This window comes from Macrotis lagotis, chromosome 2, assembly GCF_037893015.1.
Source record: "Macrotis lagotis isolate mMagLag1 chromosome 2, bilby.v1.9.chrom.fasta, whole genome shotgun sequence".
NCBI lineage: Eukaryota > Metazoa > Chordata > Mammalia > Peramelemorphia > Peramelidae > Macrotis > Macrotis lagotis.
In genome coordinates, this window is record NC_133659.1 from 292,628,798 (window position 1) to 292,653,969 (window position 25,172).

Sequence of the window (25,172 nt, forward strand, 5' to 3'; positions counted from 1 at the left end):
TAGTTGGACTTATCAATAGAATAGCATTGAGATATAATTATGTAAATAACTGACAGCAACATAGAATGTTTATTAATAGTTAATCTGTAACATAAATTCCACAGATATCTACTCTTGCTTTCACAAAGTAGGACTTGTGAATCCCTCTTGGGAAAGAATAGTTTTTCATTTGCATTGCTCATTATTTTAAAGACAATTAATGAATAAGAGATAACAATGAATGTCTTTCAAGCTGTCGGTAATACATGCAGATGGATAATATTCGTTTATCTTGTCCAAATAATAACAGATTAGATTGAGTTTATCTACAATGTTAAAAATACGTAGATATTTCTGAAGAAATTACTGAAACTCTAGAAACATTCATATTTCTAAGTGATTAAACGGGATTTTTTGACTTTGAATCTGGTTGCTTCAACATTTCTTAAACAAAACTTCAGAGCGAACAAAATCATTTTAATGACTTTTAAAAGTGAATTCATGCCATTCCATTTAAAAAAATATTGCATTTCTAGTGGCATGATAAAATAAGTTAGATTATTCATCTTTAGACCATTTTCTTAGTGATGCTAAATAAATGGTTGTATCCTACTGGATCGTTTCCTCATCAGCAAAATGAGAGTTAACATAGGTGGTATCAAAGATCTCTTTCATTTCTCAACTTCTATGTTTACACCTGTTTGCTTCCTATAAATTAAACTAAAGTTTTGTGCCTTGGAAATGACAGATGTTTGAAACATTTACCTTTAAATTTTATGTAACTTTTAATGCATTATACGTAGCTGCAGATGTGAAGTTTTTTCTTCAAATGGAATGTTTGTTAATTCATACAAATTTTTTTTGGAAGTGTTGATTATGAAAAAAATAAATCATGGTATTCAGAGTTAATAGCTCTGTTGCTTTAAGTAAAAGTTAGTAGTGCCCTCCTGTGGCCCATTACCTATAAAACAGTCCTCGCTTTATTAGCTAAGAAATATTCTACAATGGAGAATTATGCATTTTATTGTAACTCAAACAATAATCATTATACCATTACTGCATTTCACAGAGGCTCCACATTTACATGAATGAAATTTTTTCACTCAGAATATTTTTATTTCCTGCATCTAAACAACAACATTTTCTGAATTGCTGTCCAACTCCATCACCCACATCATCCCCCATTGGCCTTAGAGCAGAGCATTTTGTGTTTCATATCATCATGGTACTTCTATATGTATATTTAAGAAATCTCTTGGCAGCTGACCTGCAGTCCTTTTGCTCATCCAAGGAAAGATTGCAAGGAACCTCACTTGCTTCATCCATTGCCCAATAGTGGGGCTAACTAGATACTACCTGACCACCAATGAAGCCACCAGCTGTGCAGAATAACCTCCAAAAATTGTCCTAAGCAACTGTTTAAATTTTGAAGAAACTGTAGAAAGTCACTGAAGTCCTTTCAAGAATATGATATTATAAATAATTTAATAGCAGGAACAGTAAAAATATTAATTTTGGGTGAAAGTATAATCTTGTTTCCTCAAGAAACCATTAAAGCCCATCATCTTCTTGTTTGGTTCAGCTCTACCTTGACCTCCCCTGGGTGTATGAGTAATTTAACCCTCTATGTAATGAGAAGAAAAGTCAATTGCTGGCATTTCATCAGAAAACTCAGAAATCCAAAGTACACACACACGTACTCAAAAAAAGAAAATGATATTTGCTCATCATGACCACAGGTGCTTGGGCTTTATGGATATTGTACCCTGAATACTGAATGTGGATATTAGTTTCTCTGAATAACAACTGAAGTTGTTATTTGTTTTTCTTTTAGGTTGTTTGGTGCCAAGGCGGGTGGCAAATCTGCCTCTGCACCTAATTCTGAGGTTGTGAAATCTTCCTCAGTAATGCCCAGCCCTAGCACCACATTAGCGCGACAAGGCAGTCTGGAGTCGCCATCATCCGGTACAGGCAGCCTGGGCAGCACTGGTGGGCAGAGTGAAGGCAGCAGCCCTCTCTTCAATAAACCCTCAGACTTAACGACCGATGTTATAAGCTTAAGCCACTCCTTGGCTTCCAGCCCAGCATCGGTTCACTCTTTCACCTCAGGTGGTCTTGTGTGGGCTGCCAATCTGAGCAGCTCATCTGCTGGCAGTAAGGACACGCCAAGCTACCAGTCAATGACTAGTCTCCATACAAGCTCTGAGTCTATTGACCTCCCTCTCAGTCATCATGGCTCTCTGTCTGGATTGACTACAGGCACTCAAGAGGTTCAGAGCCTGCTCATGAGGACTGGTAGTGTGAGATCTACTCTTTCAGAAAGGTGAGCTTTGCTGAGGACACTGATGTCTGGAGCAGTGAGGAGGCTGGAGGCTCAAATCAAAGCTGGAATGGAACATTTACTCATGTTGAATTAGAACACTGAGTAAATGAACCAGTCCCATGTGCTTTGCCCGTGGGTGAAATTCCCATGATTGGACAGGGATTTTTGCCATGTGGAAGCATATGAGATTGGATCTTTCATGGAATGATAGAAAGAAATAGAACTCTGCCCAAACTTAGAAGTGCCTTAAGCCATTAATTATATGGGAAGGTTTACTGATTGCTTTTATGGTTTTAGTACTCTGCCCAAATTCTAGATTCCTTAAGCTACTAAGTATGGGAAGATCCAGTGATTGCTTTTATATGTTTATAGTACTCTGCCTAAATTCTAGATTCATTATGCCATTAGTATGGGAAGACGCACTGATTGCTCTTATATCATAATAGTACTCAGCCCAGATTTATAGATGTATTAAGCCAATAATATGGGAAGATCCAGTGATAGTTATTTATATTTAAAGTACTCTGCCCAAATGAGAGATTTATTAAGTCAATCAATGTGGGAAGATCCATTGATTGCTTTGATATTTTTAGAGGACTCTTACCAAATTTATAGATGTATTAAGTCAATAAATATGGAAGGCTCCAGTGATTGCTTTTATATCTTTATAGCATTTGCTCAAATTTATACATGCATTAAACCAATAAGTTTGGGAAGACCCATTGAATGCTTTTATATCTTTATAGCACTCTGTCCAAATTCATAGATGTATTAAGCCAAAAAGTATAGGAAGATCCAGTGATTGTTTTTATGTTTATAGTGCTCTGCCCCAATTCTAGATTCACTAAGAGAAGAAGTATGGGAAGATTCACTGATTTCTATTATATGTTTATAGTACTCTGCCTAAATTCTAGATTTATTAAGCCAATAAGACTGGGAAGATCCATTGCTTGCTTTTATATCTTTATAGTATTCTGCCTAGATTTATACATGCAATAAGCCAGTAAGTATGGAAAGATCTGTTGATGTCTTTTATATGTTTATAATACTCTACCCAAATTACAGATTTATTAAGCCAATACATATGGGAAGATCCACTGATTGTTTTTATATCTTTATAGTACTCTGCCCAAATTTATAGATGCATCAAGCCAGTAAGTATGGGAAGATCCAGTGATTGCCTTTATATGTTTATGGTTATAGGTATAGGTCTACGTATGCAAATATATGTATATACACATGCATTATATGCATATATATGAATATAGATATATGTAATGCATACGTATACAAATATTTCAATCATATCATATGCACCTTGCATATAAAAATTGAAGTATTTTATATATATATGTATATATTTGTACATATAAGGTGTAATATTCCATCACAAATGGAATATGTGAGCCTAAGGTGCCAGAAGCACAAATCCCTTTTCTTCCTTTATTTAAGTTCTTAAATAGGCTATTTGAAATATGATGTTTTTGGCAATATGTTCATGTTGCTTTCTTTCCATGTATATGGGCAAAGAACCAATGATAAATAGTGGATCAAAACAAATTGGTTTGGCTTTAAAATAAATTTCTATTCACAAATTCTTAAAGGAGATTTTGGTATTTTTTAAAATGCTAGCATCAATTAAAAAGTCTTGATGCTCTTGATTTTGAAGACTTATTAGACAGTTTTAAAGATCTGGTTTGGGTTCCTTAAAACATAAAGAGAAAAACATATTTAGGTAATCCTTGAAAAATATTCAGTAATGATACACTCTCTCAAATATTTAATTACTCAAAAAGATGATCTCTGCTCTCATCACTTTGAATGTATTCTGCAACAAAGGATTTAACCAGACAAGTCTTATGTGACTTGTCCATGTTGGCCAAGAAGTTGCTGCTTATTAAAGTGATTTTCTAGAATATATAGATGTTGTATAAACACTTCATTTCATATACTGAATCTACATGGATTCCCATGCTATATAGTATTGCTCAGGGAATTAATCATCATAGACTCAAGTGGTACTTCCCTTATCATTTGCTAGCAAATACTATTTCTTATCTTAAAAAAAGAATGTACTTACTGTTCAAGTCTCTAAAAGACTTTATTGTCTCTCTCCTGGTTGTTCAACATTTCTGCTTCCAATCCTCAAACTTCTAGTTTCTCCATTTTTTATCCCACAAATTCTTATTCCTGAAATACCAACTTTTGTCTTTCTAACTTCTCTCTTATCCATGCTTCTCAAAAAGCATATAACATGCACACCTACCAATATACCATGAAGAGATTCAGGGATGACTTCTCACCCTAAATTTTTGCCATCCATCTCTTATCTTTGCTTAACACTCTGCAATGCATCTTAAAAATTCAAACAATAATATCTTGACTCTCAAAAATCTTTCACTTTTTATTCTCTTCAGTATAGAAATTTTTAATGATGGTGGCAAACTATCTCTCAGCATGAAAAATGACTTTTAAGTATGTTCTGAAGTCTTGCAACCTTTGATACTTGCTTAGCATGATATGATCACTAGGTCAAAATATAATAAGATGGCTGTAAAGATCCAGGTTGTTTGTTTGTTTTTGCTGCCATCAGAAAATGGAAAAAGGGAAGCATTTATGAATACCTGAAAGTCCTCAACCAGATTGCAAATGTTTGTCCCTATCCCTTTTCCCTCATTTTTTGTGTTTCAGTTAACAAATAACCTTTAGGACAAAGAGATATTGAAAATTTTCTGGTGGAGTCTAATATAAGATATCATTCTTTCTTTCTGTAGCTTTTGAAAACTGTTGTTTTTATTGCTTTGTAGAAAGAATAGAGAACTTCATCTATCATTTTCTTTACTCTTGCAGTAAATCATCAAGAATCATGAAAATGATTTCCTTTCTTTTATAATATGTGCTTGTTAGCATTCTGTAATTGAAATGTATACAACCAAGAGAGAATTTATATGTTTATGATGAATTAGATTAATAACTGAACAGTCAATTACCAAGCAGCAGGACAAATCATAAATAATCCATCCAACTTCAAATTATTGGCCCAGATCATTTCCTACCTCAAATTTCCAAGTCTTCCCCCCCAGACCCTAACCTTTGTCATAAAGATAAGTGAATCTGATTAACCATGTGCCAATGCTTTGTCCTGGTATTTAATCATCATGATAACCAAATAAAGATAAATCAATCTTAATGTGACCCATTTGAAGTACTAAGTGTTATTTTGACATGACTACCAATTATAAAGTATCAAAGCTTATACAACATGTAGAAATATAACAGATTTCCTTTTCTTTGAGGAAAACAGTGTTGGCTTTCAGTGGCTGAAATAAATTGATTTTTTAAAATTTGAGAGCATTCTAATAATAAAATATATATATAATTTTATAAAGCAAACTTCAACAAACCCATATCTAATTATTCAAATGATCATCCATCACTTTTTAACAAGTTAATTTGATCAATATATTAAGTTCTACAGTTAATATTTAATATATATGAATATAAATATTGATTAATCTATGCTTTCTTGTTCAGATAATTAAGGGGCCCCTTAATGAGAATTTTGATATGCTGAAGAGCATCAAGATTTTTAATGATGCTAGGTTTTTTTAAAAAAATATCAAAGTTTCTTTTAAACATCTCCTAGGAAAATAATCCCTTAGCTTTAAATAAGTTGAAGTTTGAATTGCTATTTGCTGAGTGTTAGGAATCATGGTTCATTTAGATTAGGACAAGGCTTATATAGAAATTGAGGGTGACTGCCATCATGTTATCTTCCATAGAGTATTCATGGAATTCACTTAAAAAATGTAACCATAGTAAAGAGCATTCTTTTTCTTTACTTTACAAATATCATTGAATAAAAATGAAGACTTATTTGAAATTTATTATCTTTTGAGCTATGGTAATGTGATTGAGTGATTCCTACACTGACAGTAATTGTGATATGGTTCTTTGTTCTCTTTCTTTGGAAAGTGATCTCCATTCCCCTACCTCCTATTCTCTTCCCTTAGCCAGCAGAGCTAGAAATGTAAAGAAACAAAAAAAAATTCAAAAATGGAAGGGGGAAAATCTATAACCTTGATTCAAGTAAGGAATTCTTTGCTGATCTGAAAATGTTAAGTATTTCATGGAGTTCACAGTGCTAGATATAGAACATGTGGCATTGTCTTATGACCATATGTAGAGTTTCATATTTAGAGTAGTTTATTGAGCCCATAGTTCTAGATATGTTAAGCAGTATAATTTCCTTAATTATTTTTGCTTTTCATCTTTATATTCCAAGAATGTAGACCATTTCTTTGTAGGAGCTTGTGTTTAGTATCCAGCAAACTGTTAGCAAGTAAACTTGATATTATCCTAAGATTATGTCTGGAGGCATTTTATTTCTTTTTAAAATGTAATGTATTGCCCCTATTTCACAATTCCTTTTCAATTTTATTATGGTTTGGCAACTGTCATAGAAATTAATAGAAAAGTCTGTATTTTTATTTTTATAAACTAAAGTGAACCTTTGATTCACTAGCTATGTTGGTTGGGAAAGAATACCAATCTGGTTGACTTATTCATTTTTTTCCCTCTTAATTTTTGTATTACTGCTTCAGACTCCTCAAATAACATGAACAGAATTATTCATTACTTTTTAATGTCCTTCATGTTATTTAATGTTGATAAATTTGGTTGTACAGATGGCAGAGGGAATTCTAAAATGACATATAACTCAAGAAATACCTTAACTAAATTAAGATCAGATTTAGATGTTTCAGTTTAATTGTAATTTCTGTGAAATTCACATTTTTTAACCTTATTAAAAAATCTGTTACTATTGATTTGATTAATTTCATTCATAATTCTGGTAGGCAATTGTGGCTAAACAAAATTTAAATTAGATTTCATATCAAAGAATTTGAGTTCAAATCTTTCCTCTGCTACTTACTGCATGTATTAACCTCATTGGATACTAATTTCCTTAACAATAAAATAGAAAATAGAAAAATGATATCTATGTGCCCTTCTAGCTTTAAATCCACTGTATTTATGGGTACATTTACCATGTGATTTTTAAAAAAAAATAAATTTTAGTTACACAGTGATCTCCACCAAATCGAAGTGTTGAGTTATTGAATTCCAGTCACAAGAAAAAAGTTTTAGTTGGATTTCAGTTAATTAACTGTAAGATCACTTAATTTGGCATTCACATTATATCATTCTCATCATGCATATTCTGTCTTCTTTTAATTTTTTAATGAGTGTCCATATAACAAACATGCTTCTAGATGAAAAATAAAATGTTAGATGTTCAATCCAATTTCTTCTCTCAATTTCTCTGATAATGATAGCCAGGATACCCTACATGATGGTAAAAAGCCATGACACTCTTTTACCCATTGTAGATTGCAAAGTTAATTGTCATTTATTCCTACATCCCTTTATATATAGCAAAGTGTATGGTACCCTACTAGTTTTGAAAAGTAGAGACTTTAGGAAATTACTGTTTTGATAAATCATCAGTATTATAATTTGTAATCCCTAAAGGAAGATTTATAATGTTTAACTCATTAAGATGTCTAGTCAGGAATAGGAATAAATATTTATTCTTAGACAAGGATGCTAAATGAGGAGAAGGAAATATCAAGTATTTTCCCCTCATCTTGAATTTTAATTTGAACTTACCTGAGTTTGGGAAAATAGAAGAATTCTCCTCTTTTCCAGTTAAATGGAATTGCCTATATAAAATATTTTTTTAATGTGGTCATCTGCAGTGATCTAATCTGTTCATCAAAATATACTACTCTTGTTTAAACAGGGCCAGTATACTTACTTTCCATCTACTGGCTGTTCTTACAGGTTAATTAAGAATAGGAGACTAAGGAGAAATTGGCAGAACACTACATGGGTATATTTAATAAGAGAAACCCAGACAAAATCAGATTCATCTTATGTCATATAGAAGGTGAATCTATGCTTTCATGTGATGGAAAGAAAACTAAATATGAACTCAAGAGGACTTGGGTTTGAGACCTTTCTCTGTTAACAAGTCCCTTATCCTCTCTACTTTCTCTCATCTGTTAAAAAGAAAAAAAAATGAAAGGATTGAACTAAATGATCTCTGGCATCCTTTCCATTTTGAAATCTATGATCTTATAAGCAAGCAGGTATGTTGTAGGAATTGCCAGGCAAAATAATTATATGAATGGGGTTGGCTCTGAAAAAGAACTCACATCTGTGTCAGAAATGGACATCTGGTAACCTTGGCATAGCCTTCTTTAATGAGTTAAGCATTCAAGTTGTGTTATAGTAAATTAATGTGTATGGGTTCACACAGAGAACAATTTTTGTAGAATTTGTAATTTGGAAGAGTTTTGTTTATAGTATATCCTTAGGGGGTTTCTTTGTTTTAACAGCATGCAACTTGACAGAAATACGCTGCCCAAAAAGGGACTAAGGTATATATTTTTCTTAGCAAAACTGCTGCCTCTCTGTCATTCTGTCAACTTTGTTTGCTGTCTTTCTCTTTCTCCTCTTGTTCCTTTACAATTTAGTTCCTAGTATTTATAATAAAGAGAACTCTTAGCCCTTGTGATTTTTTTTTATCAGATTGAGAATATTTTTGGGACAAATTATTTGCAAAGGACCCCAACAAGTGGGGACCAGAACCCTTGAGCAAGTTAAATTTGGTAGAAATCCTGTTTGGAAAGCAAAGGTTCTTTGCTAAGGACTTGTCCTCAATATGGTTTTGGCGATGGTATTTCTGCTGGCAAAGCAAATACAAATAACTAGGTTGGAAATGCATCCATTTCCATTGAATCCCATCTTGGAGGCAGATGTCGGAAACTCAAAGACTCTTATAGCCTACAGATGGGACTAGCTGTTGAATATCTAACTTTGAATCAAGGAAAGCATGTTCACATTATTGGAGAACAAATCAGGTCATTAAGTCAAGATATAGTTTTCATTTGCTCTTTCCTCCCTTCCCCTGCATCTCAAGTCTTTCTTCTGATGGTCATTCACAATTGGAAGATGAATGGATTGAGGGAATGTATTATATTTAAGGTGAATTCCCATTGGAATTTTTATTACTGGGGCAGCCAGGTAACACAGTAGATAGAGCAAAGACCCTGGAATCAGGAAGACCTGAGTTCAAATCTTGCCTCAGACACATAATACTTACTTAGCTATATAACCATGGACAAGTCACTTAACTCCATTGCCTTTTAAAAACCAAAGAAAAAATCATTACTTCAGTGTAAAAAAATATAATGTTCCCTCTTTCCTCTAGAGGAAAAGAAAGGGTTACATGCTATTGCACATTTGTGTTAAAGGTTTAGATTAAGAAATTCAAATGATGAGGGTCCTGGAATTTGATGACTTTACTTCTCAGTGGTGCTGAGTTCACTTACTTTATAGCAGCTTTGAATTCTGGCATGTTTTGTGTCCTCCCAATTAGACTTTTTTATCTCAGTTAAATCTCTACTATAGGTTAGCAATAGAACATCAGTGGCAAATGATTTAATTTTCAAAACTTTCATTCCAGAAAATTTATGCTACAATTAAGTAAATTAATTTCCTCTCCCATTTGTATTCAGATAAGATGCCATAATTGCCCTTGGAAAGGCAAATGGTGATTTTGGTCATAAAAATTTTTGTTCCCTAATGAAATTCCTCTTCCCCTTCCACCATTTCCCCCCTCCCCCAACCATTAGCTCTCAGGTCTGTCTTTTTTGCTAACCCTACCATCATGGTACAAAGTCATTTACCTCTCTTGACTTCTGGCCTATCATTTGTCCACCATTTCAAATCCGTGCTCACCCCATTTTCCATCTCACCCTTGTGCCTTTATGTCCTTCTCAATTAACTTGGCTGTCTTGCTCATTGCTTGTGATTTTTTGACTCCATATCTCACAGAAGCATAATTTTCTTCCCAAGAATTCTCTCCTTTTCCTGTGAGATTCCAACAGATGGTGTTAAATCATCTGTAAGAACTGAGCAATTAAAATTAGATTCAATCTGTTCAGGAATTTTGTTCAGTACTCTTGTTTGTTTTCCAGCTTTTGGTATTACCTTGTCCTTGTGGGGGTGTTTAAGTGTCCCAGCTGTGTTGTTTTGCAGATACACCCCATCATCCCGGCAGGCCAATCAAGAAGAAGGTAAAGAATGGCTAAGATCTCACTCAACTGGAGGCCTGCAGGACACTGGTAACCAATCACCTCTTGTTTCCCCTTCTGCTATGTCATCATCGGCAACAGGAAAATACCACTTCTCCAACTTAGGTAAAAATCTTGAAATATCTATTTTTTTGTGACTTTCTACCTTAAAAATAAATTATTAATTTCCTGAAAAACACCTGAAAAACTGTGAAAGCTTTTCAATTTTGCAGAGTTATGTATTAAGAAACTCTTCCTAAATATATTATCACAAATTTCTTTGGTTAATTTTTATAATAAAAGTGTTATGTTAGGACTACACATTCACACACACACACATATAGACACACATAGACTGAAACTTTAGGAAGTATTCAAATGAAATACAAAAAAACAAGTCAAATAAATAACAAGAAATAATATACTTCCTTGAGAATTTTTAGAATATTAAAGAAATATCCATTAGGAAATATTATAACAGGACAAAAGTCTAACCAAACCAGTCATAGCTATTTAAATCTATTCTGCTATTTAAATAGTTGCATATATTCTAAAGTCCCTAGTAATTAATCTTTTATTTTATTTTTCTTTTTATTACTTCTTTATAGAGCATTTGTTCCTACCCAATAGCTAACTCTGTGAAAGATTGTGCTTCTGCGGTGGCTTATGATTCCCAATACACTTAAGTCTGTTGGGAGTCTCTTAGCAATTTCTTGCCTACAGCAGCATTTCAAGATCCATCTGGTTAGACTTGCAATAGTTAGAAAAAAATGGCTTTTTTCAGGGAACTTTCATTCCATTTGACCAGGGAGGTGGAGAGGTCTTTAATATTTATGGCCAACGTACCGGATCAGATGACAAAATGAATTTATGAAGGAGCCATTTTGCTCTCCTATCTTGCTCTCTGTTTTACTGCCTATTTTGCTCAATATGTCCAATATTAGGGATATGAGAACCAAAACAAAACAATGTACTCTCTCAAAGCCCTTCTACTCTGCAGCGGGGTGGGGACTGCACATATATTAAAAATACAAAATATATGAAAAGGAAACTCAAAGTAATTAAAGATTCAGTCAGAACCTGCAATTAGATTTGTTTAAAGTTAAGTTTGGAAGGGATCTAGAGATTCTAAACAGGTGGAGGTGAGGAGAAATCATCCTAGGCAAGGGTTGGGTACAGCCTAAGCAAAGGCACATTAGTGATAGATATAATCTCCTTTCTACAGTATAGGAAAGGTCAGTTTCTCCAGCATGTCAAATATATGAAAAGACCTGAATAAAATCAGTCTAAAAGATAAAGTTGAATCCAGGTTTGAGAGTAAGTCTCTGAGGTCACAACTGAACTCAGGTCTTCCTGATTCCAATCCAAGTACTCTATCAAATGAGTTGCCTATCAACCTAAAGACCTAAAGTACCTAATATGGTCTATAGTAGATGTTTGCATTTTTTAAATCCTGTTTTTCTCAGTTTTCCTCCACTGTAAAATGAACTAGAGAAAGGGATGACAAGAAAATACCAAATGGAGTCGTAAAGACTTGGTTATGATTAAATAGAAACAATTTTTCAAATCACCTAAAACTGAAACAAATCCTCATGAAATTAGTAGTTTGTGAATAAAATGGAAACATTTTTCTTTATTTCAATAAAAAAAGACATTGTCTAGGATCACAAAGCCAAGATGTGTCAGAACCTGGTTTTGGTATGAATGGTCTTTTTAAGCTACTCAAATTCATTCTAATAATCTAACTTCCAAATAATAGAAAGTCCAACTGGTACTAATTTAATATGCTCAGTATATTAAAAGAATTCCTGTACATTCCCCTGCAGTCCGTCTGCAATTGAATTCTCACGGATTTGACCTAGCTAAATAATTAATGGAATATTCCACCCTTAGAATAACCAGCTGCTAATAAGCTCCATTTGCAAATTTATTGGCAAATGCATTGCTTTAGGCTTTTTTTAAACTGTGAAATCTATTTTTTCCTCCAATTTAAGCATAGACCTTATTGTTTAAAAGCAGAGTCCCTCACCTCCAGAATAAGGACCATACAGTTTGTGATAATGTTGTTTGTTGCAAAATAATAGGAATAAACTGCAAACTGCATCTCTTCACCTCAACCCACCTTGCCCCCTCCCTATCCTCCATACCAAACCTGCACACTTTAATCATGCTTCTTCTTGATTGACCACTCCTGGTGGCTAGTCCAGGGAAAAGTCTCATCTATTCATCTTGAGTGGAATCTTACAAATGTTGCATATCATCCCTTTTCTTCTTTGGAACACATCTTAAATCCACTTTGTTTCTCCTTTCGCTCCTAAATACGGGCTAGACATATAATTTCAAAGTGTTTTGGAAGTCTCTCACCTGCCCTGCAATTTGTAATCTTTATAAGTATTCTAAACTTGGAATCTATGAACTTGTTTTTAATAGCTTGATAACTTGTTTTCAATAGAATCAAATTCCTTTGTAATTCTATAGATTTCATTTTATGCATTTAAAAATATTATTAGGCTTTACCAAACTGTCAAATATATTTATGTCACAAAAAAGTTAGTAACCCTTGATAAAATATTCCCTGGGATATTGAGATTGTCTTGTCCAGGAACCTTAAGTCAGTATGGCAGAGGCTAGCATTGGATCTGTCTAAATATGAAGGAAGGAAGGAAGGAAGGAAGGAAGGAAGGAAGGAAGGAAGGAAGGAAGGAAGGAAGGAAGGAAAAAAGGAACAAAGATCGGAATTTATTAAGCAATTCTTATGTATGATGTATTGAGCCATGGAAGCAAAATTAGATGTAAAGAAGTGTAGGTTCCCTTAACTTGTAATAGTCTTGTGGCTTCCTGGACAACTATGGAAAAGTTATCACCTGAAGTCAGAGATCCTGGGTTTGAATCATATTTACTACCAGTTACCTTGAGAAAAATCATTTAATATCTTTGGCTTTCAGGAGTGGCTATAGTGGATGACTTCTAAGATTTGCACCAGTTCTGAATCTATGAAATACTAAGAACTTGCCATTAGCAACCCCAAAGGCTTCCATCACCCTTTCTCCTTATCTGCTTCTATGTAAGCTTAGTTTTCCTTATCAAACAGTATTTAGGTTTAAAGAAGGAAAAAAAAAACACGAACACAAAGGTCAGAAACAAAACAGACTATTTCTTTCTCAATTTTACTAGATTTTTCTTTGACTTTTGTTGAATGACTATAATGTTTAAGAATTCTTTTTCAATCATTTGTCATTGCAAATGAATTGTATTTTAACTGTATTTTAGAGAAAACAGGTTCTTGTAGCCTGGGTTGGACACTTAATTACCATTTACTGCTTTGGTTTTTGTGAAAATGTACTTTTAGTTCTAAACAACTAGCTTACAAAAACACTTTTGGACAACAACTTATAAATTGCAGGTTTTCTTTCCATTATAGGTGAAAGGAAAAAAATGAAAAAAATATTAATGTTCTCTTGGGCTTATCTGAATTGATTAATTTTAGCTAGATGGAACAATCTTGAATTCACTTTCATTATAAAAAAATTCCAAAACAAAACCAAACAAATAAAATGACAGTCATTTAATTTGATCTCTATTATAGGCCAGGAAAGATAAGATATTATGGTGACAGGAGTGTGAGTTGAACATTTGTTCACTGATAATGTTGTCGTAATACTATATCTTAAATCTTGATTTGTCCAACTTAAATATTCTAAATTTCTGTTTTAGCGTCTCCCCCTGCTTCCTTCTTCCTTTTAGATAAATGTATTCTCATAGTTCAGTTGGTAAAGATTTAGGAACAGACAGATTTTTATTCATTTCTTATATAACATGTGTGAATGTGTAATTAGATTTTTATTAGGACTCCTGGAGATGATGATGCTCTTTGTTGTGTGTTTAATGTCAATTTAGAAAAGGATAGCTTGCTTTTCATAAAGCTATGATTTTTCTTTCTTAGAGGAAAACTGAGTCTTTAAAACTTTTAAAACTGTGACCACCAGATGATTTGTCTTTCGATAGTCTGTGTGATATAATAGTACATAGAAAGCTGGCTTCGGAGCCAGGAATGCTATCTTTCCTCAAGTCCCATCTATGAGACAGTGACTATGTGACCCTGGGTAAGTCACTTATCCTCTTAGGGCTCTACGCAGGTCTATAAGACTATTGGTTCTGGGGAAGGTCTACTTATAAAGGGACTTTCCTCACTCTGGAATCCCCAGTCCAATGAGATCAAATGCCAAAGTCCTATCCCTATCAATTGTTATATAATATAATTGCTAAAAAATATTTGAGTAAATATTTGCACCGATGGGGGAACTTTGTTTATGTAATCTATTGAAAGCCTTTTCCTTACTTCTATGTAAAATTTCCCTTTTTGAATGCATAAGGAAATGGAGAATTGAATGTATTCTTTGTTTTGCAGTGAGTCCCACCAATCTATCCCAGTTTAATCTTCCTGGTCCTAATATGATGCGCTCCAACAGTATCCCTGCTCAAGATTCTTCCTTCGATTTGTATGATGACTCCCAGCTGTGTGGTAGTGCCACCTCTTTGGAAGAGAGACCCCGGGCCATCAGTCATTCAGGCTCATTCAGAGACAGCATGGAAGAAGGTAAGCCTAGAGCAGTGGGAATAAAGGTGAAAAAATATATTTTCATTCTTCTAAATTGGGGATAATGGTAACATTTATCTCATGAGAATGCCAAGAGCACCCGGGGGCCTCGTACAAAGCAGAAGTTTAATAAATGCAGAATGCTTAAATGAGTATTGACATTTATGGATCCCAGAAGCAAAGGGAATTGGGACATAATTCATGTTGTCCTATTTGGAGAATCAGGGTTATCTAGTAGCTAAAGAGCTCAGAGAGAGGAAGTCCTGTGTTCTGAAATGCAATCAATTTTTATTAAGTGATTGTTTTGGATATGCACCATGTTAAAAATATATTGACTATGTGACCTTTGGTAAATCATTTCACTTTTAAATGATGCAAGATGGTTAGTGTTACAAAAAGTACCAAGGTATATGAGAAGACGATGGAATAATGGGGGAAACTGAATGGGAATTCCCAATGTTAATTAAAATATAGGTCTTGTTTCTACTTACTTCATACATATTTCATACTTCATACATACACACATACAAAATAGCTAACTTTTTATAGTACATTAGAGTTTTCAATATTCTTAACATGTTATCTTATTCCTCAGAAAAACCCTGTGAATCAGGTGTTACTTATTCTCCCCACATTACAGATGAAGAAACTGAGGCTAAGAGGTAAAATGACTTGCGCAAGGTCACAAAGCTAGTGTCAGAAGCAAGATTTAAACTTACATCTTTCTAAATTCAAATCTGGTACACTAGACTGATTCATATATGTATACACACAAGCATATATGTACAACTATGTCAATACAGGCACATATTTGTACATGCACACACATATATAGATGTATATATCGATCTATCTATTTTATATATATTATATATAACATATATATATATATATATATATATATATATATATATATATATATATATATAAAGAGAGACAGACAAGAGACAAAGAGAGAAAAAGAAATAGAGCAAAAAAGGACTAAATTTTTAGGATAATTTCAATTATGGTTTACTAGGGAATTGTATTATAAAAAGTAAGGTTATTTGTAATCCTTCATAACCCATTGTTAAACTTGTATCTAGTTTAAATTTTTGTAGATACAACCCCTGCAATCTCAAAAAACCAGTGCAAATTAATGTTAAATTATATAGCTAAAAATGACATTTATTTTTGAGTTCTGATAAAAAATCCTATTATGACATGAACTCTGAGATGTTCTGCATTTTTAAATGCAGAAACCCACTCAGTCTTTTGACCTTTTAAAATGTATTTCAAAGATCATAGGCTATGTTCTCTTTGTATATTAAGTTCTATAATGGTACAACAAATTTAGCTTTACCCAAACAGGCATATACATCTTTGCAACTATAAATTTTAGCTAATTTATATTGGCCCAGTTTAAAAAAAATCAATGTTTGAATGAAGATTAAGTATATATTTTTGTAAATATCATCACACTGAATATTTAGAATTCACTGATAATAACATGGGAGATAGATAACATTAAACATTGCTGCATGTGCTTTTTTATATTTTTTTAAAGAGCAATAAATGCACAGCACTAACCTTTTAAAGACGAGTAAGAAAAACAAAAATAAAAGGCGATATGGAAATAGAAATGAACCTGAATTAATTTTTCAGGGATTGACAGTTTTCTAGTTTGACTATTCCCTCCTCTGCTATAGAGCATCAACTTTCTTTGATATAATGACTTGACAGGTGGCCTTTGAGAATACTATTTCTGGACAACAATATAATACTGGGCAGCTGGGTGAATAGAGTGCCAAGTCTGAAGTAGGGATGATTAATCTTCCTGAGTTCAAATCTAGCCTCACACACTTACTAGCTATATGACCCCAGGCAAGTCACTTGACCTTATTTGCCTCAGTTTTCTCATATGTAAAATGAGCTGGAGAAGGAAATAGCAAACCATTCCAGGATCTTTGTCCAGAAAACTTCAAATGGACTAACAGAATCAGATTTATCTGAAACCACTAAATAGCAAAAAAAATTTCTGTACAATTTATTATCATGTAATCATCTTAGTATATCATCATCAAACTTACTGAAGTTGTTCCTTCTTGATTCATTTGTATATTCATAGAATCTCCACAAGACAAAGCACCTCAGATGCCATCTACTCAAATTCATTCCCAAACAAAAATCCCTTATTTAGCATTCTTGAAAATTAACCGTGAATTGATCATTCACTCTCTCCCTGGACTATCCTCTTCACTTTTGTATTTCTCTGATAGCTTCTCCTTTATATCAAGCCTAAATATTCTTCTCTGGCCCTTCCACCTCTTCCTCTTTCCTTTTTGGGCAAAACGTTCTTCAGGCAATTGAAAACATTGTTTTTTTTTCTACTCTTTTTTCCTTTGATCTCAAATATTCCTACTTCACCTTAACCTAGCCCATTTATAAAGATTGGTAATACCTACGATAGCTGATTATCTTCTGGCTTATAACAAAGTCACCTCAACATAGACATGGAATAAGACTCCAGTGTAGTTGTAATGAAGCTCATAGAATTTGTTCTTTAGAGATCCACCTGGGTGCCTAAAGCAGGTGCTTTATGCTCCAGTGGGTTGAGGATGGGATAAGGACCCAATTCACATGAAATTTCATTATATATATTTAACCCTATATATGTATATAAATATATAAATATAATATATAAACAAATCAACCCTATTCTGCCAGTATTCATAATATTCTCTAGTTTTAAGTCTGTTAAATTTAGAAATTGCATCATTTATTTCAACTCCATACAAAATTTACAGTATAATCAAATTAACAGATAATCTTCTTTTGTGATAGATGAATCTAATGGAAACTATTGCAAATGTTATTTTTTTCTTATAATCAATGAACTATGATCTGTTTTCTTTCAGTAAACAATACTTGGCTACTTCTCTTAATTTCTTTTGTATAAAGAAGACCTAGTTCAGAAATCAAACTGGAGGCAAATCCCAGAATGATTCTACTGTGTATATGCTTATGCATACATCCTTAGATATAACATTGAAAAAGTAATTTTTTCATTGATACTACTCCACATTCCTCAACAAATTGTTCTAGCTTCTTGAGATGGTTCACTCATAACCAAGTAATTAAAAACAGCAACTAAGAGCAACCTGAAGAGTATGCCTTCACATATTGGAAGAGTTTAATAATCTGGAATCTAAGAGACAACTAGGTGTCGAAGTGCATAGAGCTCTGGACCTGAGATCTGCCCCCTTTCACTTCAAATCTGCCTTCAGGCATTTACTAGCTATGAGATTCAAGGCAAGTCCTTTGTTTCCCCTAATCCACTGGAGAGGGAAATGGCAAACCACTCCAGTCTTTGCCCAGAAAATCCATACTGTCCATAGGGTCACAAAGAGTTGAATAGGACTGAACAACAACAAAAATCTGCAATAAGGAAAGGAACTAAATAAATCCCTTTTATATGTGATAATTCAATAGATTAAAGACCTATTCTTACATTCGAACCTTAGAATGACAGAATTTTAAAACTGAGAAGAACTAAGATGTGATCATGTCCAACTACCTTGTTTAACAAATAAGAATTTTGAGGTTTATAATGGTTAAGTCATTTCAGTGTTCCAAAGCTAGTTGGCCATATGATTGGGTCTCTGAACTAATTCTTTCCATTACAAAAGTTGTCACTGTTATCTGACTTTTGAGAAGCAGCATTGTTTGGAGGGGCAGTCATTGCAAGATAGCTTATAAGAATCACCAGGTAAGAGAAAGAAGGAATCTTCAAGGTCACTGAGGCCAGCCTACTGATTTTATAGTTAGTCTTGGATCTATAATTCATAGGATTCTAAATGAACTTGGACAATTTACAAGCATCAGTTTCTTTATCTCTATAATGAGGATAATATTTATCACAAAGAGTCTGTAAAAATCAAGTGAAAAATTATGTATATGAAAATACTAACTAAATCAGAAAGACCTATATAATTGTAAATTACTGTCATCCTTTGTGAAATCATTTAATAGATTCTATAAAACAGTGTATGGAAGTAGGCATTGACTGCTAAACCCATTTACTTGGGCTACAAGTTCTGGTTTTAATATTTTATATAAACAGCAGCATAAAATAGACCATTTATGATTTAGTATTGTCATTATAGAGATACAGGAGAGATACATCCTACGTGAAAAAGAAAAAAAATCCATCCATTATGTTTATTTTCTATGGAATTTCAATTTGGAATTCATAGAAATACTTCTACAGCTAAATGAATATGATCATCTGTTCACAGAAAAGGATAAGTTCCCAAACAGAATAAATTATCAGGGCCTATTTTGGCAAAGCTGAAGAAAAACCCAGAGAGAAACATTAATGTTTAAATCCTAATCAGGGGCCATTTAATGCCTTAGTCCCTTAGTGGGTGGTATGAAGGGGAGAGCTTGAGTGATGAAGAAAGGGAATGAGATTTGAAGCTTTCCCTTCTTTGCTTATTTGGTTTAATGTAAGCTTGTGAATATTTAATCAGTGAGATTTCATTGTAGCATCTCTCTGAGTATAATTCACTCTTTGAAAGGGTCCTACCATAGGGGCTAATGGGTGTGATTAATGGGTTGCTTTATAATGAAAATGGTTTGTGCTTTTTACATTTCATTGGACTTAAACATAGCACCTTTATGATGACTTTTAGCTTTTGGGTCGAAAGAAAATGCAGACAAAATATTTATGGAAACTGGAAATCAGATTGTTCTAAAGCTATCTAGACTTAATTTCTGGTGATGATGATCACGCTCATCTTCCATTCCCATGAAGAATTTGCCCATTGTATCATGGTTGTTTCCTAACTGATTTTTTCCTTTTTCCTTTTTCCTCTCTCCCTAGTCCATGGGTCTTCATTATCATTGGTTTCCAGCACATCTTCTCTCTACTCTACAGTGAGTATTAATTAGCACTCCAAAGGCACACGGAAATGGCAAAAATAGCATGAATTTCATGAAGATTTGCTTACAGTTAAATTAAAATTAGGCTCATGGTAAACTAAATGAAATGTAGTTAACATTTTCCCTCCTCCAGCTTCTGAACACCTTTTGAAATCAGTTCTTTCTGTTGATTTGAGATGGAGAAGACATTTTATTCAATGAGTACATTTAAAACTGAAGTATATCAAAGTGAATTGAGTTTGGTACAGCTTCTGAGTCACCAGGACCAACATCTGTGTTCTACCTTTATCTCCCCAAATTGGCTACTTTAATCCTGCTTTTGTTCCATGTTCATTAGGAGCCAGAGATGGTAATCAACCTTCTAGCATTTCCATTGTATTATCTGAATTCTCTTTTTTTGGAGGAAATTATGCTGAAAGGTCAAAGAACTGGAAGGGTGACAGTTTTGTTTGTCTTCAAATCTGTTTATTATGGATGGATCTTTGGAAATGGTTTTCAATTTAAAATGATATTTCTTAAGAGAGAAATATTGATTTAAAAGGAAATATTCCTAAACCTTATGCACATTATTTTATTTAACTTCTTTCTCCCTTTCTCTCCAAGGGATTTGTTTGATTTTCCCTTTTGATAAAATATCTTTACATCCTGTTGGGGGGTGGCGATCTTAGCCTTATTTTAGTCATGAACCCTTCCATGACCAAGCAGTTTTATAATATAATATAATATAATATAATGTAATATAATATAATATAATATAATATAATATAATATAATATAATATAATGTAATGTAATGTAATGTAAAATTAATATAATATAATTAATATAATTAATATAACAGAATCTATCTGTTTTATATCAGTATTAATTAATATATTATATATTTACATATAATATTAATTATAATATATGGATATACTATTAATTGATATATTTTACCTATATAATTAATATAACAGAAATTTAGCCATTAGATGTAAATATTTTACATATAACTATAAGTGAAATATAGTTACATATATTTAATTGTTTCAATATGATTGACTTTATTTTCAGTGTTATATGTTTTGACATTTGGAAAACATTCTGATAAGGGTCTCTATATATGTGAAATGTATACTATATGAATTTATATCATAAACTTATATTAATTGCATTGGTTTTATTACATGGAAATTATTTTATATTGAATTTATTAAGTTTTAAAATAGTTAATGTATATAATTATACAACTGAAATATAATTATATATCATATAATTGTTCATAGATGAAATAGTATGAATATGAATATGTAACTGTTTTAGTATAATTGAATTTTTTTGTAATGTACATAGTTTTTTTATTTAGAAAACATTCTGAGAAAGGATATATATTGCATATGGACACATATATGCACAATGTACATAAATTAATAATAGATACATATGATGTAATTTTATATATACATGGTGATGATGATATCAGATGTTTTGTGCTAAGCAGTTAATGATCATTGCCTCAGATGCTGTCATTCTCTTCAATTTAGTAAGGATGAAACTGAGGAAAAAAGAAATTATATAGGCTCACATAGCTAGTGCATTAAGATGCAAAATATGTTTAAAAAAATTCTTTTCCCACTTCTAAGTGATGAAGTTGTTTCAAAGTTGGATTTCTTCATTTATCAAACCATAATGAGAGGCTCAGTGCATGTTCAAAGGAACAGAAACAATTTGTCCAGAATCCCACAGCTCTCATACTAAGTGGGATAACCCAGGCAATTCATCAGATTAAAACAAACTTCTCAGTTTCAGAAAGCATCTGTCTTGGTCATCTTTTAAATATGAATGGTAGCTAGGTGTGGTGGTCTATACCTGTAGTCCCAACTATTGGTGAGAGCTAAATCTGGTGGGTCACTTGAATTCATTAACTCTGACCTGCAGCAGGGTTAAAGACAATCAGGTGCCCAGAATTAAGGCTGATACCAATTTGGAGAGCCCATGGGAGCCAAGGGGTCACCCTATTGCTTCCAGGGGCCAAATGGCCCAGATTGGAACAATGGACAGGTCAAAGCTTCACTGGCAGGTGAACTTTGAAATTGGGTTGGTGAGAAGTTGATGTATTTTGACCTTCAGCGACAAGAAAATCAAGTCTTAAAAACAATGAAATATGTCATTGGTACTTACTGTGCCAAAATTACATTTTTTTGCCCTTTTTGGCACTTTCTCTTTTAGTAGTCGTTAGGAAAGTAGTCATTCTCATAGATTAGAGAAACAATTGTTGGCAATTAGATGCCATACTGTAACTGTTTCTTCTACTACAGGTTTTAACAATAGCAAAGTAGTATGTCTTTCTTTTCTTTGATATTGTTTTGGTTCTTTTTAGGGAGAGGGGAGGAGAAAGGTTAGGTTCAGAATATAATTTCAACTATATAGGAATTTCCCAGTATGAAAATGACCTTCAGTATGGCAGATTAGGGTACTGAGAGACTCAACAACTTGCCCATTAGTACAAAGGCATGCCATAAATCTAGGTCTTCTCTAATACAGTGCTGGCATTATAATTTGACTTTATTTTCTTCATTAGTATAGTAGAAAGAGCATTGAACTTAAAATCATGGGTCTTGAGTTCAAAACCAGGACTCAACACCTCCACCTTGGAAAAATTACATAATTTTTCTAGGACTCAGTTTCCTCTTATATAAATTTAGTTGGGGCTGCATGAACTTTAAAGTTTCTTCTAGCTCTGAATCTTTGTTCTTATAGATTTAAGACAGCTAGCCAGGTTGTCCAGTGGCAGGGGATTCATTTGGCAGCCAAACTTTATTCCAATAATGTATGATAAAAAGAGTATATGATAAACTCTGTTGCTTGATATTTGGGTCTTGACTGAGAAGACAAGGAAGAAGGGAAGCAAGGAAATAAATTAAATTTAAGTTACACCAGAAATGATGAAAGGCAGAAACTATAGAATTGAAAATGAAGTGATAAGAATTCCTAGAATTTTAAAAATGCTTCAAGGCAGGGATTCATCTCTGTATTTGCATGGACCCCTTTAGTAATCTAATCCAAACTAGAATATGACTTATTAAATACCAAATAAATGGATTCCAAAGGAAGCCAATTATAATGGAATTAATATGTTTATTTTCCCAAGTGTCATGACCGTATAAAAATCTGTTCATGGATCAGATTTGTGCACCCCAGTTAAATATCCCTGAGTGGGATGAGAAGACATGTGCATTATTGAGCACCTGGACAAACCAAGGGACAATAAAGAGTGTTAAGTGTGCATTGAGGATGCAGTAACCCATCCAATATGACACTGTACTAGGAGTTCATACAAAAATATATATGTATAATCTTATATAAAATTTTTAAATATATTTGCCTATATTATACATATATACATGTATATATAAAGATGAAACTTCTTTAATATTGTTCTAGTAGGAGAAATTATTTTTCTCATCATCACTGTCCAGTACAGCCAAAGACCCCTGAACTAATTCAGCCAATCTCTCACTGATGACCTTGGAAAACCACTTGCATGATTCATTTTCCTACTCTATATACATCATAGGGTTTGGATTTCTTTATTTCTTTTTTTTTAAACTTAAATGAGAAAGTAAAGATGAAAGCATTTAAAAGAGTAAATACCATTTTTGCCTTACCCTGAAAGCAAGGACAGGCATTTTGTGGGATTTTTTTTTTACTTTGATGACAAAGAGCAAAGAATAAATTAGCAAGGAGCTATTTAAAATCCTTTTGTCAAAAAGAGCAATTCTCTGTGAAATCACAGGTCCTGACAATGTCACAAGGGGATCTCTTCCTTCATCTCTGTCCCTCTTTTATATTTGAAAAAGGATTAGGATTTAAACAGTTTAATTATCCATCCTAAACATTTTCCCACTATAAAAGTGAACAAATTAAGTATGATTCAAAGAAAAAATTCAATACAATGTCTTAATGAAGTTTTGTATTAGTTGCCTTATGCACTTAGATTCTAATTGCCTGGGCCAAGGACCACAATAAGCAACATATACTGTCAATTTGGACTCAGGCTGATATTTTAGAAGCAAAAGTATTATATAAAATTGGTTTTGGTTGGAAAAAAAAGTTATTTTTAACTATTTTTATTTCTTGTTTATCCTTAATATCTCCCACTATATCACACCTGCCTCAGAGGAATTTTTAAAAAAGAATATTGTTATTGACTCATGTAATTATTGAATATTTTTCTCAGTTCAAGTGCTTGCAAATATATATGCATACATACATATAAATATAATTTATTTATTTTTATTTTATAGAATATAATATTTTGCATATTCAGCATCATCATTTAAATAGTTTTGAAATGGCCAATAGAAATGATAGTGGAAATAATATACTCCATTCTAATTTATTAATGCAATAAATATTTACTAAGGCTTACCATGAGCCAACACACAATCAATTTAAAAAAAGACCTTCCCTGACCTCAAAAAAAAAAGCTCACAATTTGATGGGGAGAGACAAAGTACAGAAGGAGGTAGGAATGTGGACTAGAATGCTGGGAAAGACTAGGGATTGCCCGGTGTAGGAATATCTTATTCCTGGCAAAGCAACAGATGTAGACTGGAGTGGGTCAAAAAAATCTTGTTTCTGCACTCTATAAAGGAAGACATTGGGAGGAGTTTGGTGTTCCACACCCTAGCCCTTAAGTTGGAGGGGAAAGTAGGCTGAGGGAGACATGTCAGTTAAGTCTTAAAACCAAAGCATGGTGATGGGATTAGAGATATATTAACAGAACTGAAAGAAGAAAGGATGAGAATGTAATCAGCAAAAACTATGGAAATGTATTCAGGTTTAATTCAAATTTAAATTTTTTAGACATCTGGGCAAACAGCAAACATAGGAGCACCTGGGAATAGAGGATTGGAGAGGGTAAAAGAGAAATGGAGTCATGGTTTTAGGCAGGAAAATCATTTTTCTTTAATAGAGGAGGCAAGATCAATATTTAAATAACCATGCCAATAATAATGGCTAAAATTTGCTGCTATAATAATAGCTATTATTTATTATAGCACTTTAACTTTTACAAAGTAATTTACAAAGGTTGTTGAATTTAATCTTCACAAAAATCCCTGAGGAGATCCTATTAACATCCCCATTTTATAAACAAGGAAACTAAGACTGAAACAGATTTACCTAGGTCTCTTAAGTAACCTAAGTAATACAGCTAACTA

General features: G+C 33.0%; 1 protein-coding gene across 9 annotated transcripts in view; it reads left to right on the forward strand.

The window, feature by feature from the left end:
• NAV3 (neuron navigator 3) overlaps positions 1 to 25,172 on the forward strand; it is a 1,126,484-nt gene that overhangs the window by 1,014,546 nt on the left and 86,766 nt on the right. For 6 of the 9 annotated variants that reach the window (XM_074226484.1, XM_074226477.1, XM_074226479.1 and 3 more), the window contains 5 exons: positions 1,814 to 2,302; positions 8,707 to 8,748; positions 10,412 to 10,572; positions 14,855 to 15,043; positions 19,908 to 19,960. In XM_074226484.1, the coding sequence (XP_074082585.1) occupies positions 1,814 to 2,302; positions 8,707 to 8,748; positions 10,412 to 10,572; positions 14,855 to 15,043; positions 19,908 to 19,960 (934 nt within the window). The remainder of the gene's footprint in view (positions 1 to 1,813; positions 2,303 to 8,706; positions 8,749 to 10,411; positions 10,573 to 14,854; positions 15,044 to 19,907; positions 19,961 to 25,172) is intronic. The other 3 variants (XM_074226480.1, XM_074226481.1, XM_074226485.1) reach the window with 1 other exon arrangement.